This window comes from Symphodus melops (genome assembly GCF_947650265.1).
Source record: "Symphodus melops genome assembly, chromosome: 5".
Classification (NCBI taxonomy): Eukaryota; Metazoa; Chordata; class Actinopteri; order Labriformes; family Labridae; genus Symphodus; species Symphodus melops.
In genome coordinates, this window is record NC_136695.1 from 4,622,392 (window position 1) to 4,641,674 (window position 19,283).

Here is a 19,283-nt window from a genome sequence, read left to right on the forward strand (position 1 = left end):
TACTCCTCAGGTCCCAAAACAATTAAAAGTGATTCAGTAGAGATGTTAATCTGAAACTTTTTTTTAATATTGTTTTGCAGGCATTTAATTCAAAATGAGTTTACACTGTTCCAAAATCACTTCATGGTCTCAGTTTTAAATTTGGATATATTGCCTTTGAACAGTTTACTATTAAACATTTCAGTGTTCTGCAAATGAAATCATTCTGCTTTTAATTGTATTTTTGTTTTTAAAACATCCCAACTTTTTAACAACAGTGTTTGTAAAATGATCCAGACTTAAAATGAACGATGCAATAATCCACAGATATAATATATGTCTATATATATGTCTTTCTATATAAATAATGCATCACCTTGGATGTTCAGAAACTCTTTACCTGTGCAAAAAGAAGCTTTAATCTGATGGATGCTCTGGACATGACCGGTTCACTTCAAACCACTCATCGATACAGCTGAAAATGAAATCAAAGAAGAAGAGACGGGTTATAGCAGAGCGAGAAGCAAAACGATCCGAAGAGCCTCAGAATGCTGGTTTTTGGGGAAATTGTGCCACCCAGTGGTAAAGAAGGGTGATCACCCTTCATTTAAATTCAACATGTATTTATGATTCTTATTATTATTATTTGACAGTGATGTAAATTAATCTCCTGACTGCTGAGCTGCATTGGTAGGAATGTAAGGCACATTATTTATCCAGATCAAAAGAGGTACAAGAGGCTGCAGATATTCATCATCATGTCAAGGTTCCTGGTGATTTGTTTGATGACCCGGCCGGACTTGGTTCAGTATGAGGATTTCTCTAATGGACAGCAGCTACCAGCGTTCATATCCACAGCTGTCTGGTAATAAGTCAGATATGGTTTAGGAGCTGAAAATAGACAGATTACACTCTGGGTATCATTTCGAATAAGTGTTCAGAATGATGCAGAAAAATTAAAATCAGGGGGCCGATGTGTAAGAATTTAAAACCGATGCTTTATCAGGTCAGACTGCAAGATGGGTGATGCAAACATTTTCAAACATTTATTCCCCCATGCAGTTCAGCGTCTTTAAGAACGCCCACCACTCCGCCCCTCAGTCTCCTGTGGTCCTTTAAGCCCCGCCGCTCTCTCTCACTCGCAGCAAGTCTGCTTTAAAACCTGACTCAAGGTCGTCTTTTCAAAGCTCCAGTATCATTCAAAGCCAGAGACAATTATAACAAACAGAAGTTGAATCATTTTCAAATGGACTATCAAAGAATCAAACATACTATGTCATTCTCAACCCCTAAAAAAATGCACTTTGCAAAAAAGTGTTTTTTTTTCTTTTTTTCACAAACTATCACAGACTGTAACAACACCACAGCTGTACCTAAACAACAATCATTTTTAGTTTGACACTGACGGAAACACAACTCACTCCTCTCCTCTTTTGAGGGAATGAATGTGAGAGTGATGCACAACGTTCCCAAACAGAGATTCATCCGTACCCTTTGTGGTAGATGCAGAGGCATGGCAGGCGAGCGATGGTGTCTCCCTGCGCCAGATCCTCCAGGCAGATTGCACATTCTCCAGCATCCTTTGTCAGGACGTCCTCTGAGAGACGACAGACACATGACAGTCATCAGGAAGAATGAAAAGCCCAGTCACATGACATCCAGACGTTTACACACATTTACTAAACACTGGCTTAAACCTCAACCATGAGCTGAAGAGGGTTAACCATTTCGTCAAAACTCCACAAAGTGAAAAATGCAACTCACATAAACTCTGATTGTCTGATATGATCCATTCAAAGACAAAGCACTACCATCAAAAGGGTTCACGCTGCATGAAGCCAAATGCATGCAGGTTTGCGGAAATAAAAGAAGTGAAGATTTATTTGTGTCCAGAATGAGCATTTACAGGACGACATGTTAGCACTGCGTTTAGAGAATATGCTGCACAAACGTTACCTGTTATTCATTGTATGCAGCAAAACTCAGTGATTTCACAGAAGCACAATGAGAAACACAACAAATAAAAAGTACACAGACACAAAAAAGGAACAAAAAAAACATGAATTTATAACTGAAAGTGTTCAACTGAGCTGACAAATAAAATGCAAAGAAACATCTGGACTCTGACTTCACTGTTCTTCTCGTTGAGTTTGCAAACATGCACCGTGAGTGAGCCTGCATCGTGATCACAGGCTGCACCCTTTGTACATGTTGTGTTTTTTATTATTCTTTATGTTTGTTTATGTATTACATGTATTGGTCGGGTTAGGGTTGCTTCTTATATGTTATTTAAGAACTTGTTATTTTAGCCTTATTTCCCATGTTAACTGTTTTTTGCACCAACACACTAAGTCAAATCCCTTGTATGTGTAAATGCACTTGGCACTAAAAAATTCTCTATTATTACCGACTGATTTGGCCAAAATGCAGTATAGGAACAAATGCTAAATCCGCAGTACGCCAGACCGGTTTCCCACAATGCAAAGCAGCAGATCAGAGTATGAAATGACAAAGAATAACAGGAAATAATCACAATCAAACTAATCCACAAAAAGATACCACCAATGATCTTTGTATACATGAGGGCTTGGTTCCTCTTTGAGTTGGCTTGTTTCCCGGTCGTCTGTTTTTAGCACAATGTAACTTAAGAGAAGCAAGAACTCCTTCATTTAGTTTTTTTTTTTTTTAAACAGCTTCAGTTTCACTTTCTGTTCATGGTACAGTTTTTTTCTTTTTATAACATGAATAGATCAAACGACACAAAGGCTTCCTGGACCTTTTCACTCTTTTATGTTATGAGCTTCAGACACAGCTCAGACTTTTATCTGTGTAAATACCTGTTCATTGTATAATGGTATTAAAAGGCCTATTGTGTGCACGTAACATTATTTTATTAATAGCAGTTTAAAAATGCTGCTCCACGTCTGTCCTGCATGTTATACATGTTTAATATGAACTAAATGCTGCTTCTTGTTTAGCCTGCATAGTCTATGTATCTGTCTGCTTAATTACTGCCATGTTATTTCTATTTGTAGCTTTTAGAAACATATGAATTTGTTTTGATTTTCTAGGGAGCCTTTTATCAAATCTAGCCAAAGACAACACATGGAAATGAGCTTGTTGGCTAACTCTGGTATATTTATGTCAGACATGTTTTTTTAAATATGCATTGTCCCTGTAAAATAAAAATGAAATAAACAAAGATTTACGTCCGTTCACCCCCCCATCCCACCTCGCCCCTACCCAACAGGGACCGTCTCCCGTTGTGCATGTGGGAACAGAGTTCAGGAGGCTTTCGGGGGCAGCCTGTCTGAAACTGTCCACACATTTTCACCAGTGTATGTGTGTAGTAGTACGTTTCTGCTGTAAGGCTGCTGTTGTATAAATACACTCAGTCTGGGTTGAATGGCCACAAGGATTTCTTGACCTCAGCTAACCCTCTCTGTCACAGAATAGATCTTTCCATCTATTCTTGCCCTGCGCAGCGTTGGTCCGACTCGAAGGTGGAAATCAGCATGCAAACCATTAAAGCCATCACCTGCAGCAAAACACACAGAGTCATTAGAGCTGGCCTTACGTAACAGTGGATTAACCCACATAGGCCTGGAAAAGCCAGTTATTATGGGCTGCAGCACATGACATCCAGCTCAGCTGAGGGGGGAAAACATCTTTAGTGTACTGACAGTGCAGCAGTCATTCATACAGTCACACAGAGTATAGTAAGGCTGATTTTAGAGGCCTACATTACGGCTCGACACGCCACGCTGGGCTGATAACAAACCTCTCCATCACGTCTTATAAATGGCGGTTGAACTGTTTTGTGTCTTTGCACATTAAATGTACACTGCAATTTCCTTATTGATTGTTTAGCATGTTATTAATAATAAACCTTACAGTCCCCTTGGAAGGAAAAACACATTTTGTTAAATGTTCATTTATATGCAAAACGCTTTTTTTTTTTTTTAAACCCAAATAACTTTCAAATGTCTGATGACTCATCCTGCACTCAGAGGTCTTTACTCATTTTTTGACCAATAAAAAAGCTTTGTCAAGCTTACGATGCCATCCAATTCATCCGTTACGTCCCACCTTCGACCTTGTGTGTTTGCCTGAACTTCCTGTTTCAGTGGGACTTTAATGTATGACAGAGTTTTCTATAAAGACGCTCATTATGCTTCTGTATGACTAAAAGTAAAGCCAATCATTGGCTCGCCATCCTCACGCCACTGTGACCGCGGGTTCAGTTGAGTCTTTTGTCCGTCTGTTGATACTTCACAACGTGGTATGTTGTCTGTCAGCCCTGTGACTGACATGCGACCTGTCACGGTGGAGCCCCGCCTCACGCACTATGAGAGCTGGGATTAGTTCTACCCCTTGCATGACCCCCAACATAAGAAGCAGTATTGATAACGGATGAAGGGGTCTTTAGCAGGGGTCTCCAACCTCTCTTCATCTTTGCATCACATCGATCAGAAGGATGAAGGAGGAGACGCTTGACTGATGCCTCACTGGGGGAAACGTAGGTCATGTTAGCGTGTATGTCGCTCTGTTTGGTCACATACATCGCATCCATCTGAATCAGGATACTTGTTGTTGATTTGTCAAATGTCAACATGTAAAGCTTCCCAAGAGACTGTGTGAGCACCAAACTTGAACATCAGCAATTATTTCAGTCTAACTTCGATGGTCGCTGAATGACGTCTCGACAAATCTGAGGTGAAGACGGACACACACTGTGTGTTTTCTGACACTCGGAGACTTTCGGTGGGAGTCAAAGCACACCACACCAAATCCCTGCAAAGTGTTGCTTCAAAGATCGAAGATCAATTAAAGAGTCCCTGATTCTCATTTACCTCTTTTTTTTTTTTTTTTTTAAATATTTATTTTCGGGCTTTTATGCCTTTATTTGGAGAGAGGGAGAGAAGGTGGATAGCGTTGGAGATCGGGGGAGAGAGATGGGCCATGGGCCGGGGTCGAGCCCGGGCCGCCCGCGTGAGGACTGAAGCCTCTTTACATGGTGACCCCCTCAAAACCTTTTTTTATCAAACTTAAGTACCAATGTTTTGTCTGTTTGAAAGTTCGGGCTGCCAAATGACTTTTAAAATGTTGGTTTTTTGTTTTAATAAAGTTTGAATTGTTGAGTCTCAGGATGTTCTGTGTGAATGAGCTTTGCTTTTGGTATGACTTCACCGTTATACTATATTTCAGAATACTGAATTAACATTTCTAGCTCTTGATTGGGAACTCTTGAACGTGTGTATGGTCACAGTCTATCTAAAAGCAATGATTGCAGTTCTTTTTGGAGCCAGACAGCCCGGTGACCCTTGACCTCTGTGAGGACTCCGTCTGAATGATCAGGAGTCAGGCAGGAGGAAGAGCTTCTTATCACGTGGAGGCTTGTCGAACTACTTGGCTGTGATAGTGTCGTCAGTCTGTTTCACTGCTGCTTGTGAATCACAAACAAGGTCATGCAAAGATCTCAGGCTCGGTGATACAGTTCTAGGACAGCGCGCACGCAGGGAGGGCTGTGATGTCATGCACACGGAACAGCTGCTGCGTGTGCGCCGCTGTCATGGACCAGTGGGGGATGCATTCAGAGGCCAGAGGTTGACGAGTGTGTGAAAATAGACACTATTAAAGAAGGCCAGACCAAACTAATCACTCTGATGAGAGGGAAATCTGTTCACCTCTATTCATCGACTTTCTGCTCACGCTGCTCACCAGCAGGATCATTTGTCCATGTTGTCAGTCACCTGATGATTGTCAGGCACATCAGGTGAGGAAAGGTGTCCGCTGAATTTTTCCATCGAGATGTTTTTCATGTTCACACACTCCAGTCTTGGCTGCAGTGTGCGAGGTAGCAAGTGGATGATATTGTCTCTCGAGTTTCTTGGAGGACTGACAGACGGTTGAGTCATTGCCCAGCGTCTTGCTAGCACAGAGACTGGATGGATAACGAGGTTGTCGTATGATGTTGCTGAGACCAGGCGTGTTGATTGCAAACAGGACAGACAACGGTCTCACTTAAATCTGATCAAATCTAAGACAAAGTAACCTGCGCCTCAAACACTACTCAAAGTATCGACTTCATAATTTCAGGAGGATTGTTCCAGAACATGTGTGAACAAGCTGTTCACACATGCACCTCTTTGTCAGACGTAGCTGAGCTTCGTAATAATATATCTAAGCTTCCTGTCGTTCAACAGAATCACAGTCTCGACAAACAAAATGGAGAACAACCATACAGACAGACAGAAAGCCTAATGCAGTGCACCGTGATGTTAGCTGTCTTGTGCTCTGACTCCGGTCACGTGGTATAATACCTGCCTCCCATTGGCTGCATGTCCCACTGTGTTCTAACATCAGCTCAGTCGGACTTGCTCCAGAAGTTCGGTGTCTGGCAGGTGAAACTCCGGGTGAAAAAAACGGGCTCGACTAACAGACTTCAATGCTTTGCTGACCTGTGCTCTCCACACTGGAGGGAACTGATCTGACCAAGATCATCACATGACTTGCAGATGGTACATCAGTGAGGAAACTGTGCCTGCTGAACAGGAAGTAAGCCAACTCAAAGAGGAAGTAAAACTGCTAAAGGGAAAACATCCAGAAGTGTAAGTTTAATTTTCTCAATCACAGACACGGAGCAGCCAGGGGTGCACTTATCTATCTTTTTGACTGTATTCATTTTCTTTGATGTTTCAAGACAAGTATTTTATTGCAGTGATTTTTTCTTTTCAGAGACAGTTAAAGTAGGTCACACTGCTGGGAAGGAAACCCATGACTGGCTGATTATAAGAACCCGTTTAACTACAAACACAAAATCATTTAAAAAGAGATGTTTGCTTCCCAATCAGGACTTTTGTAAAATCATGATTTGACTGTATAAAACCATGGACGTGGTCCCAGTGACGTCACACATTAGTTTCTGAAGCACATGTTTGAAGCCCATTGATGGAGGTCACCATATTGGAAATGTTGCCTCAAACCAACTTTTGGTGAAAGAGGTGGAGCTGAGGCGGGCCTTAAGTCTCCTGACAAGTCAGCTCAGCCACGGCCCTCGTTATGAACACCAGGTTGCAGATAGGTTTTTTTTTTATCATGTAAAAATAGTTATGATGTGACTTCCAGGGTAGTTCCAGTCAGCCTTTTTTTTTTTTTTTTTTTGCAGTTCTGCTTTGGCTTCATTTTTTGACACTGCAGGTGACAGCTCGGCACTCACAAAAAGGAACTGTCCCACATTGATGGTAACGACAGCAAGCAGCCACCTGCTGCAACACACAGACATAATGTCACTAATCATATTCACACTAATCACACACCCACCCACCCATGCCATTAAGGGAAAGATGTCGTGCCCGAGAACACTGCAGACTGTAGGAGCTAAAGGCCCTCTATTTGAGAGAACCACAGAAATGATCTTATATTGAACCTGACCGATCGATCAGCCAGCCAATATCGGCCGATATTAGCATATCCACTGACTATTGGTGTTGGCTGATTTTATCACACATATGCACTGATGTTACTGGATTTATTCACCAGTCTAATAGCTTTTAATTTAAGTATGTTTGTGTAAGACTGGCAGATGTCTTTGTGGCTGTCACCAGCAGAGTGTGCTTTATTGATTACAACAAGCGTTATCATCCTCCAGGGTGTCAAGTGGTAATGCACGTACATGCACAGATACTTTCCAGACGAGTGAGGGAACAAAGCAATGAATGTGTATCTGAATCTATCTCTACAGATGGAATATAGAGCTCAGAAAGTTTTTAGGTCATTGGTCGGTTCCTCATTTTTTACACAGTAAAAATATTAGCTGGACTGTCTGATAAAGATATCACTATCAGGCTCAGAACCAGCGGCCATATACTTTTATCACCTTTAATGACTGACCAGCAAGTTCAAACTCAGCAGTGAGTCAAAGGTTCAATAAAAGCAGACTGTTTCCTGCTGCCTGTGACTTCAATGTTAGGATCATTCAGTGACCTTTACAAACCTGATGCACTGCCCATATTTAGGTTGGGCCTCAGGGGCAAAGGGCAAATACTCCATTCAAGAATTATGAGTTAGATAAGCCACTGTTGTGGCCACAGTAAATAGAAATGAATAGGGATGTAACGATTCACTCATCTCACGATAGGATTCAAAATACTGGGTTCACGATATATTCTTTCACGATTTAAAAAAAAAAAAAAAAAAAAAAAGCAGACAAAATTTTAATTTTTCATGAAAACGCCTATACACCTCACAATCTCTTAGGCTCTTAAAAAAAGATAGCTCTGATAATGAACTCACCAAAAGGAAGATCTACCCGTATTTGGCGCTCGGCTGGTGTCGATTTTGGACGCTGGTACTGCGATTCATTTTTTAAAGAATCGATGTGAACCGTGACAACTTTGAATCGATTTTTAACAACCTGTACATCCCTAGAAATGAATAAAACAGATGAATGATGAATAAAAGAAGAAGCAGCCTGCAGGCATCCTCGGTGTTAGTCTCCAGTTTTGGAAACATTACAGGAAGATTACACAAGATTTCACAGGGAAGCAGACTGCAAACAGAGGCTCAAGTTACATAAGCAGAAAGCTGTGATTGTCTCGTTTTATGAGAGTGTTAGTCATTTATTGAATGCAAAAGTGATGATCATTTCTAAGATTATTATGGGACGGTTAGAGGATAGATGGTAATATGCAGCACATTACTGCATTGAACAATGGTCATTTAGTGCATTACATAAAAGAGATTTAGTTTTCACTACGGCTATCAAACAATTACATATTTTACACTTTATTAAAGACTTAAATTCAATTATTATTTCCTTTTGATCATATTTTACTTAGATGTGTGAAATTCAATCAAATATGTCTCTTTTAGCTTTTTTTTTACTTTACTTGTTACTTTCTGTTTGGATACAAACCTGCTTTTATTTTGAAAGAATATTAGGAAGTTGTGATAGGTGAAAATATTAGATTAACAACAGTAAATGAAAAGAGTTTAAAGTTTGATGTCAGGGGGTTAACGCTAGGTCTGGGTGTTGTTTCACAGAGAGGTGTTTCTCTTCCATCACTGTGCCCACAGTTTGTGTGGTGACTTAGCTACAATGCACCTTAAGGGACAAAATAGCAAGCAATCAATGCATTTTACAAAAATGACTGCATTATCATTATGAATATAGCGTTAGTGGATTTTAGTCTTTTACTTATTTCATAACATGTCTGCTACATGAAAGCTTCACCCTCCCAAAAACAAACATGACAATAACACAAAAGCCAAAATTGAGACTTCATAACTTTTAGTCCACAGACCAACATTTGAGTTGACAGTAGCTGCATCCACATCTTATACAGAGTCTGCGATTCGTAAAATTCTTGCCTACCGTTGTATGTGACTCTAGGTTTGGTTAAACACAAGACCAGGTGAAGATCCATCTCATCCGAGGACACAAACTTGGAGCACACGGGGCACTTGAAGCCTAGAAAAAGAGACGAGAAACACAAATGAGAATTAAAGACATATTCATGGGACGGATTTTGAAAATACCCTGAAACAGCACAATTTGTGGACACTTCAGCAGTTCTCTTTAGCCCACACAAGATGTAAAAAAAAAAATGTCACACAAGTTGGCTTCAAGACAGTTTAACAATGAGCAGAAGCAGAGAGAACTTCCGTGATTCCCCTCAAGCCTCAACGCCATCTTGTTTTGTTTTGACTGAAAGCCCCCTGGTGGCAAAACTTACAAACTGTGCCTTTAACGAAGAAAGAGTTTTTATCAAATGACACCACTATTTCATAAACATCATCTCAATCGGTGGTGTGTACGTAAGCAGACTTGAATTTATATGAAAAGTAACAAATAATTATCTCTGTTGCTCAGACATGGCACCGACCTGGCAGTTTCCACTGACATCATCAATGTGCCCTGTGTCCCAGATTACCTTCATAATAACCCTCATCCATTAGCCGTCATCTGTTAGCATGCAGCTCTGCAGCCGGGGGCAGGAAGTCACACATCTCTGACAGGTGACAAACATCAGACAGAGGAGGGAAAATATGTGCACTGTACGACTGACTGTATGATATGCTTTTTTTCTATTTGGAAATCCGTCCGCATGCTGTAATACTGATGGGATGAATAGATTAGTGCAGCCAAAAGCAGGCTGTCCACTGCTCGTCTGACCTATTTAAGTGAATCACAACACACACATATGCACGCACACATGCACAAACACACACACACACACACACACACACACACACACACACACACACACACACACAAATGCAGGATGACATCTCTCAAGATCTGTCAGCCATCTGCTGACAATTAGCGATGCGTACTCGTAGGTGTATCCAGTTGAGAGATGGATGAGGGGGAATTCCAGCCGTGCACATCTCAAGTCATTCTGAAAAATACTGATAGTCAAAGCTCAGCACTACCTGAGAGGCTGTGATGACTCATGCAGCGCAGCATGCTCTATCCAGGAAATTAAATTGCAATATGTGTGTGTGTGTGTGTGTGTGTGTGTGTGTGTGTGTGTGTGTGTGTGTGTGTGTGTGTGCCCTCGTGCAAGTGTGAGGTCATCCACATAGTATATTTGTCAACTGAAAAAGCTGGAAGACGTCAACATGAACACGTTTGGTTGATAACCTTCGAGCAGTGTACATCGTTTAGTGTCTGTTTGTTTCTGTGCAGAACAGTAAAGTGAGCTCTGAAGGAAGAACCACAGAAGAAACCAAAACGAGGCCCGATCTGAGCGTACGTGCTCTCTGAAGTTTGATTCACCACAATAAAACCCCGAAGCAACATGGAAACGGTTGGATGATGAAGCAGCGAGGGCGGTGTCTCCTGGGAAGTGCTCATTTTAGTCCACCTAACAGATAAACGTCCTCGTCCTCGTCCGGCGGCACCAGAAATACAAGTCAGTTAACCCTTTATCGATCAAGTGACTACTTTTGGTTATTTCCACAAACATTACATATGGCCACCCTTCTGCACCCGAGTATGGTCGAGAAGCACGTGATCCTGACTCAGCCAATCAGAAGAGATCACCCCACCGTCCTACTATTGTGGCATTTGAACCAAATATGGTAACTTCGTCAATGTTTATTTTTCTAAATGAAATTAAAACATTTTGATTTTTTATTTTTTTAAACAAAAACAAAATTTCTGTTTTGCCCCCCCAACAACACTCTGAGGTTACGCTCTTGAATTTCAAAGTATTTCAGTGAGTGCCCTATAAAGGGTTAAATGATTCACATTTCTTCATTCCAGTTAAATATGAATTTCAAATTCAAACTCATAGATCCAGTTAACTGAGCTGCTCTATGTGAGCACAGTGAACAGATCACATCTCGTGTACTGTACCAACCAGAGCACCTGTGACCACGTTCAGCACACACCTGTAACCTGTGGGACGGACTCGGCTTCTGGCACTAGCACTGCAACCATTAGCCACACTCAGCTAACTAAATGACATGGTTTAGCTGACTCCTTCCCTGTCATCTCTCTGTCTGTGTGAGGAAGAAAGGTGACTTCAGCTACTTCATAAGACGTCAAACGGACTTGAGAGAAGTCCATCTATTCGGTCACCTTTGATTGTAAGTGAACCAAAGCTGCTCTCTCTCTTCATTGCCGTAGCTTGAGGTCAACCTTTTTAAAACTACAGTACTTTTCCTGGCTCCTGTACAGATCGTTGATGTATTTAAAACACATGGGATCAAAAACGTATTGAAGTATTGGAGAAGTTGAAAACCTTGGAAGCAAATAACATCTTCAGATTTTCCTTCTCATCATGAAACAAACAAAAAGACAGGAACTAATGAAGCTGTTAAAATGGTCTGTTTAAAGCATTCGATCATCACTCAGTCTTTGGTTTGCTTTTCAGAGAAGAAGAGTAAGACACTGTGGATATGAAAAGCAGTCAAAAATGGGTTGGATGCTTTCATTTCAGGTTTTGGCTGCAGACTCTGCAGCAATGACTCGCAGCTCATCTCATCTCACACTGTGCAGTATTGTTGCACATAATAGAAACACTGCTGTGTGTGTGTGTGTGTGTGCAGGTTCATGTAAATGCAGGAAAAACATGGGACTCTGACACGCTCTGATGGAGGGAGGCCTTCATGCTTGTGCTAATATATCTAATATAACACCTGAACGTGTGCACGTTTATGGTGAATGACTATGTCTGACACTAAACACTGTTCACAAATCAACACGGACTCTGGAGTCACACCAGAGAACAAATCATCAGGGATGCATGCAATTGGTGCAAATGTTTCTTTTTTTTTAGGTTTGTAATAGTAGAAGAACGAGTGTGCAGAAAAGAGAGCCGAGTGCAGTGGAGCCGTGCGACGGGCCTTTAAGGGTTCGAGCAGCACTGACGATGACACCATGGGAAACTTGAATTACCAGTAAACTTAAAATATTTGAAGGAGCACAGCAACACTAATCAAAGGCATGAATCGGTCTACAATTAGAAGGAGTGGTCACAACACAATCATTTACAGGCCTGACATGTCCTTTTACATGGAGTGCTTGGCAGGACTGTGGAGGGTTATTAACAGAGGAAAAAAACTGGTGCATGAGCGGAAGAGCGAGAGAGTCGTTTTCCACTAAATGAGACGAGACTAAACAACATGGCTGATACAATTCTGTAAGTTTGAAAGTTTGACTCATGTTTCCATTTCAAAGACACTGACGTTCAGGTGCCTTTGACTTTTTTTAACCACTAGAATCCATTCAATTCACCCTGGAGCTGAAGTCGACACTGGTGCTACATGTTGAAGGTTTTCCCTTGATGAGAGAAAATCTCATCAATAAGGAGATGGACAGACAGATGGACCAGAGCTCCGCCCCTCTGGCCACAAGGAGGAAATCCCAGCATTCCCTGTAAGGACACACTGGGTGGACTCTGTTACAGAGTGTACCTGGGAGTGCCGGGGAATCCCGAGCCGTCTATGATTAACTATCTACAAAAGCCCCATGAGTCAAACCAAAGCTGTGTGACATGTTCAGAAAGCTCTGATTGATCTCAGGATGTTTCTTCAGCAGTCCAGGCAGAACCCTGTGAAACCTCATCCAGGTCACTTCTGACTCCAAACAAACAAGACCTCCAGGGGTTTATCAAACGACAACCTCGAAACCCGAAGCCAACGAGCAAGTGCATGAACGAGGTGTGAATAAAAACGTAAAGTAGGATTTATTAGACACCAGGAAACTTCACTTTGATGGTTTTATAACATCAACATCACGTTCAGAGTTCAGCTCAGGGTTTAAGATTGTTCAAAGTTCTTGAAGGTAAATTATTGCAACTTCCATGATCTGTGTCCCTTTTCTTTTTTTTATTAACAAAGTTTTATATTTCAATTTCTCATATGAAATCATCATCAAATAACAGCAAGCAAGCAATCTCCACAAACATGATAGAAGCCTTTATAAAAGCTATGTTCACCTACAATAAAAAGAAGTTCAATAAATACAACAGAAACTGATTATAAGTCAAGTTAGTTTTCGTGAACGCTCGGATATGGGTCAAGTCGCTTTAAAAGTTGCTGCTGCAATGAATTGTGGGGCGGCACTTTCTTACCTCCTTTAGTAAAGGACGCTCCAGTGTTTCCTGTGCTAAAGGAGGTTAGAAAGGAAGCACTGAGCCACCTTTCCTTAACTCGTAGAGAATTCGAACGGCTCTTATCATGGCCGCCACTTAACTGTTTTCCGGGGTTAAGGAAAAAATGCGAGTGAAAGTGGATAGGAGGGACAGTCCGAACGTACGCCATGTTTTCTACATTTTTTGTTAAAAATGTTCGGGGTTCGAATCCAGCCTGGGGCTACTTCCGCACATGTCAATCCCCACTCTTTATCCTTGATTTCTGTCTCTGTCCACTGTCCTTTCTCTCCAATAAAAGGCACAAAAAGCCCAAAAATAAATCTTAAGTGTCTTTATTTTTAAATGGCAAAGTGGAGGCTTTGGGCCAAACCAAAGCCAAAGCTATATGTAGCTATATCCAGGTAAGTTATCTTCACATAAAGCTGAGAAGCTACAAGTTTGGAAACTCAACTCAGTCAAAAATGAATCATATTTTGTGTGCTGACTGAGACGAATGTGACGCACAGTTAAACTTAAACTTTGAAACTTCACACTCTGTTAACCCAACGTCTTCACGGTTCTGACTGAATAAGCACCAGCTCCCATCTAATCTGCTGTTTGGACCGTATCCCAGCGAACCATGTTCATTAGCCTCAGTCCTCAACTCAGCCCTGATTCAGCACATCCTGCACTCTGTGCAGTTAAACAGGATTTATAATCATCCTTTTATTGATCGCTTCAGTGTTCATTGTACAGCGTGGCTGCACCAGCCGCTCCAGCACAGAAGATCAAACACAAACACCTGCAGGCTTGTGCTCCTACGTTTAGAAACCTGTTCATTCTCACTTTACATCTGAACAAAGCAGGCAGAAAAAAGTCGAGTTGAAAAGTGCCTAACGGGTAAGTAGGTCTTTCCTAGGACAGACATCAATCATGACTGGCCGATAAACCTCTCATCTTTCTCTCTCTCTCTGAAGCGCTGCTTCTTCCTGCCACGTTTGCAGGAAAACGAGGCCATCACTCAGAGCCCTCGATCAAAAGAATAAAAAAAAACATATGCATCATGAAGGACTGATAAAAGTCAACACCAGGACTAGTTTTAGTTCAGTTCCTGCAGCCGTCTGAAGGTAGACACAGATATAGGCTGATTATAGTGCCATCCCATACAAACAGTGACTGGCCTGTGTGCACCAGGAGGAGCTGTGCAAACAAATCAAGTTATCATTTTGTGTCACAAACTTCATCTGTCATACTGTAAGTCATACGCTGTGATAATCTGAATGTCATGTTTCAGTTTGCTGCTCCTCTTCTCCTGGTTGGTGTTTACGCCAGCCGTGGAGTCAGTGAAGGGGCCGTCCAGGTCCAGCCCCTCCCTCTTTAAGAAAAACAGACTCTCATACATCGAGAACAGCATTTACACCAGAAGACCCAAGATGATCACAGATTAAATACCTTTAACTTTCTTCAGATAAAATAAATGAATCCCTTGGCCCACGACTTTGCCTAAACGTGTGTTGATCGGTGTTTTGCGTTGTGTTGAGTAAATGACAGAAAACTCTGAAGCCTTTATCCCCATTAACACCTTAACGGTCACATTTACTGCAACAAATAAGGGATTCACGTTTTTTTTGTTTGTTGTCATCTACTGTTGCCTAGCAACATGGCTATGTCTGAACTCATTTCATGCCCGAGCGTACATTTTGTGAGAGAAAACAAATGATAATGGAAAATAACTGAGGAGACAATAGAGAGTGGCAACGCTGAAAGATGAAGTTGCTTTAAATCTACGATTCATTTAGCAGATGCTGTTTTTCAAAAACGACAAACATCAGTGAGTGAGTACAACACCAGCAAGGATCTAAAAAAAGGAAAGGGAACAACAAAGTGCAAATGGTCATCTTTGAGTCCGATCAGACACGCAGCTGCTGACAGGAAGTGAGCAGAGGCAGAGCGCTCTTCAACAACCCTGACAGAGTTCTAAACATCATCATCATCATCACTAAGCTGTTAGGATGTATTAGAGGATTTAGAAAGGCCTGCTACATACTTGACACTGTAAGAATGATGACTCTCTGACGCCTGACAGATAAACTCTGGTTCACATACACATTCATGAACATGATGTCGTGTTTCTTTGAAAGTGAAAGTAAAGGCTCCAGCAGGTGGCGTCGTGTTCATCGTCTGCCATCTGAATCTCAGCAGATGGACAACACTTAAGGAAAACAGCAAGGGGGGGTTAAAAAAAATAAATAACAGTGGGCTGGCAAAACTAAGTGCAGGGCCTTAAGTACCTACTGACTGACGCTCCATGCTGTGCACGAGGACACAGTGTGTTGCCACAACAAGCACTGAATACACACACAAAGTCAACAGAGCCAAGTTAGTATGAAAATACTCTTGGATTTTAAACCGAGCGTGTGTGTGTGTGTGTGTGTGTGTGTGTGTTAGATCTGCTCTTATCAGCAGGGCGGTTGTGCTGGAACACAATGAGACAGTTGCAGGCTGCAGATTCTATGATATTTAAAAAGTAAGGTGGTGTGGAGGATAAACGATGAGAGCGTATCGAGGACTCTCATGGAGCTTTATAACTGAGGACGTTCAGTTAAGTAGTAAACAGTCTAAAGGTAAGACCACACTCAGAAAACTGTCAAAGATTAACACCAGTTATTGAACATCATCTGCAGGTTAACAGTGTGCCGAGTGCGGCTAACATTAGCAGTGTTAGCTCGACCACGTGCCTGTCCTGGCTGCGGTTGCTCTGCAGGTAAAGAGAGAAAACACGGCGGTCATGTGACATCACTGTCTCTCCCCTGTGTTCTCTGCGTCTTGATGAGACGCCTGAAGGACTTCACAAACGTTGCTTCTTGCACTGCGTGTCTGATCCTTGGCGCAGGTTTTCTGCAGAGCTGTCCATGTGTCCAACGACTTCTTCAGGAGGAGTGCTTCATAAGTCGTGCGCCAGGATGAAAAAAGTTCAACACATTCTCTTCACTCAGCCTCTTTTGTTCTGTCCGGGTTCAACACTGCACAATGAAAACAATCAGAGTGGTTGAAAATCTCAGAGATTTTTCCGGAAGGATTCGGAGGAGGGTCCTGAGCATCTGCTGTGAACCAACAATGAAATGACGTCTTATTTCTGTTGGCGTCACCTTTAAATGAAGCTTAGCGTAAGTGCTGTAAGGAAGACTTTAAGTGATCCACAATTCAGGTCTTTCTCATTCACCCTATCTCACGCTGTCATTCTGGAGCTGTCAGTTTGGACCGTCTGTCCCGTCAGCGGACGTCATCTAACCAATGGCACGGCGTTCCTCCCTCGTTTTCAGCCTATCATCGTTCAGCTCTCCTTTTAAATATGAGTCTTTCTCTTCCTTAGTTCTTTCATGCTGGCGTTCGTGCGCCCCTCCATCTCCCCGTCACCGCCATCTTCCATCAATTCTTCTCCCACTCGGTCTCATCTAATCATCAGTCCTCCACCTCCAGGGTCTGGACTCCATGGGGGGGGGGGGGGGGGGATCTTTCCTAATGACGAGCAGAACTTTATCTCTAAACGCATCATCCACCCCATGGAGTCCAAGCGCCAACATTTCTGTCAAATCACATCATCGTTGTAATAAATCATTTTCTTCAGATCGCTCGTCTCTCCTCATTGAACGAGCCACGGTGGCTCTGCGTTATTCCCATCTCACCCGACCACTGCTGCTCTCTCATCTGTTCGCCGCAGCGTTTTGACTGAACAGTGACGTTTACAGTCCCAGAGGTCGACGGCATCACTCTACGTAAAGGGAAATGGTGCTCCTCACCATATCAATGTGAGGAGCAGGAAAAGTAACACAGCACAGTGGAAAAGAAACTTTTTTTCTTACTTTGCTGTGTAAAATATTTGAACAGCCCCTTCTTCAAGTAGCAACATAAACAGCTTACAGCTCACTAATCAATGTTTTTACATAGAACATAGATCAAGTGACTTTGTGTACTTGGATGTGTTTGAGGTCCGACCACTCAACATCTTCCCCCAGCTTCACGGAGCACGTTAGCATCGTTGAGCTCGTTCTTCGGGTTTCACGCGTGCTACCATTCTGCTCGTCTCAGTTTCACCACTTTGTCCAAGAGAAGCTTCGAAACATTGTCTGAGCCTGTGGATGACATCACAGATGATGCAGACGGCGAGCATTCAAGTGAAGAGACTGAGCAGAGATTAGGAGAGCGGGTAAGGCAGCCGCTGGCTTATCTCATCAAGGTAGATTTCACCTAATCTGGAGCGACTCGGCCACAAACAGCAGCACGATCTCCTCAAACATTAGCCTGACCTGTGAGACACCATAATGAATGATGATACCAGTCTGTGTCCTCAGCGGCCTCATGGCTGCAGCAGATGGACTGAATCCTCGACCTTCGTATGGAGCAAATGCAGCCTGTTGTTCCAAGTGAAATACTTCAGCTCCATGAACAGACAGTTTCCTTGGCTGGGGAAATGTGCACGTTGTCTCTCAACATACACGTAATTAAAAAGAGTAATGAAGGGGACGCCTTCGATAATAACACAAAGCTCTCGTCTTAATTTTAGAGACGCACTTTTTTATATACATACAGTATGTACCGACACTGATGTTGATTCTGGCGTTTGTTAAATCCTAATTAATGGCGTTGTTTTTGTTGGCGTAATGCGTAAAGGCGACACAAAGCGTGAGTAAACCCAGCACTGCATTGGGTTTGTTTTCACTGACAAACAGGAAGCAGAAACAACTCTCACATTTCAAACTGAGGTGTCAGAATATAGAAGGAGCTGCTCCATCTCTTCTGAACGTCGTCATGGAGACGATTTGTGGGCACTCCTTATAGTTCAGTCTGAAAGTCTTCAAAGCGGGAAGATGAGATCACAGACGTGGATCGACGCCATCAGTCCGATATCTGATATGTAATTCAATTTAATTAATGCAAACATTATTTGTCCCCAGGGGGAATTCAAAAAATTAAAATGTATTTATTTATTTTTGAAACTCTATTTATCCCCGTGGGGCAGATAGCGTACCAAGTGGTCGACCACATGAGCAGCGACCCGCCTGACGGAGCAATTCAGGGTAAGGTGTCTTGCCCAAGGACACATCGGACGTGTTGCTCACAGGAGCTGGGGCTCGAACCCTCGACCTTCCGGTTTGAGAGGCGACGACTATACCCACTGAACCACAGCGGCCCCAATCAATATCTGCCCCCATACCGATATTAGATCAGATCTGTCCCATACTTTAAACTATGAAACTTCTGTTCCTGCACAAACCAATGAAAGACAGAAACATATGAGCGATGACGTGCCCTGCAATCTGTTCCCCGAGGCATATGAGCAGCTATGTCTGTGTATGTGTGTGTACAGTGCATATGAACAGCTATGTCTGTGTATGTGTGTGTACAGTGCATATGAACAGCTATGTCTGTGTATGTGTGTGTACAGTGCATATGAACAGCTATGTCTGTGTATGTGTGTGTACAGTACATATGAACAGCTATGTCTGTGTATGTGTGTGTACAGTACATATGAACAGCTATGTCTGTGTATGTGTGTGTACAGTACATATGAACAGCTATGTCTGTGTATGTGTGTGTACAGTGCATATGAACAGCTATGTCTGTGTATGTGTGTGTACAGTACATATGAACAGCTATGTCTGTGTATGTGTGTGTACAGTACATATGAACAGCTATGTCTGTGTATGTGTGTGTACA

At 42.3% G+C, this 19,283-nt stretch overlaps 1 protein-coding gene across 1 annotated transcript in view; it reads right to left on the reverse strand.

Annotated features, from left to right (window-relative positions):
• Positions 1–19,283, reverse strand: part of znrf2b (zinc and ring finger 2b) — a 33,621-nt gene that overhangs the window by 4,326 nt on the left and 10,012 nt on the right. Inside the window, exons 2-4 of the mRNA XM_079343848.1 lie at positions 9,356–9,451; positions 1,471–1,576; positions 380–454 (exon numbers count right to left, since the gene is read on the reverse strand). Coding sequence (XP_079199974.1) covers positions 397–454; positions 1,471–1,576; positions 9,356–9,451 — 260 coding nt within the window. The 3' untranslated portion in view covers positions 380–396. The remainder of the gene's footprint in view (positions 1–379; positions 455–1,470; positions 1,577–9,355; positions 9,452–19,283) is intronic.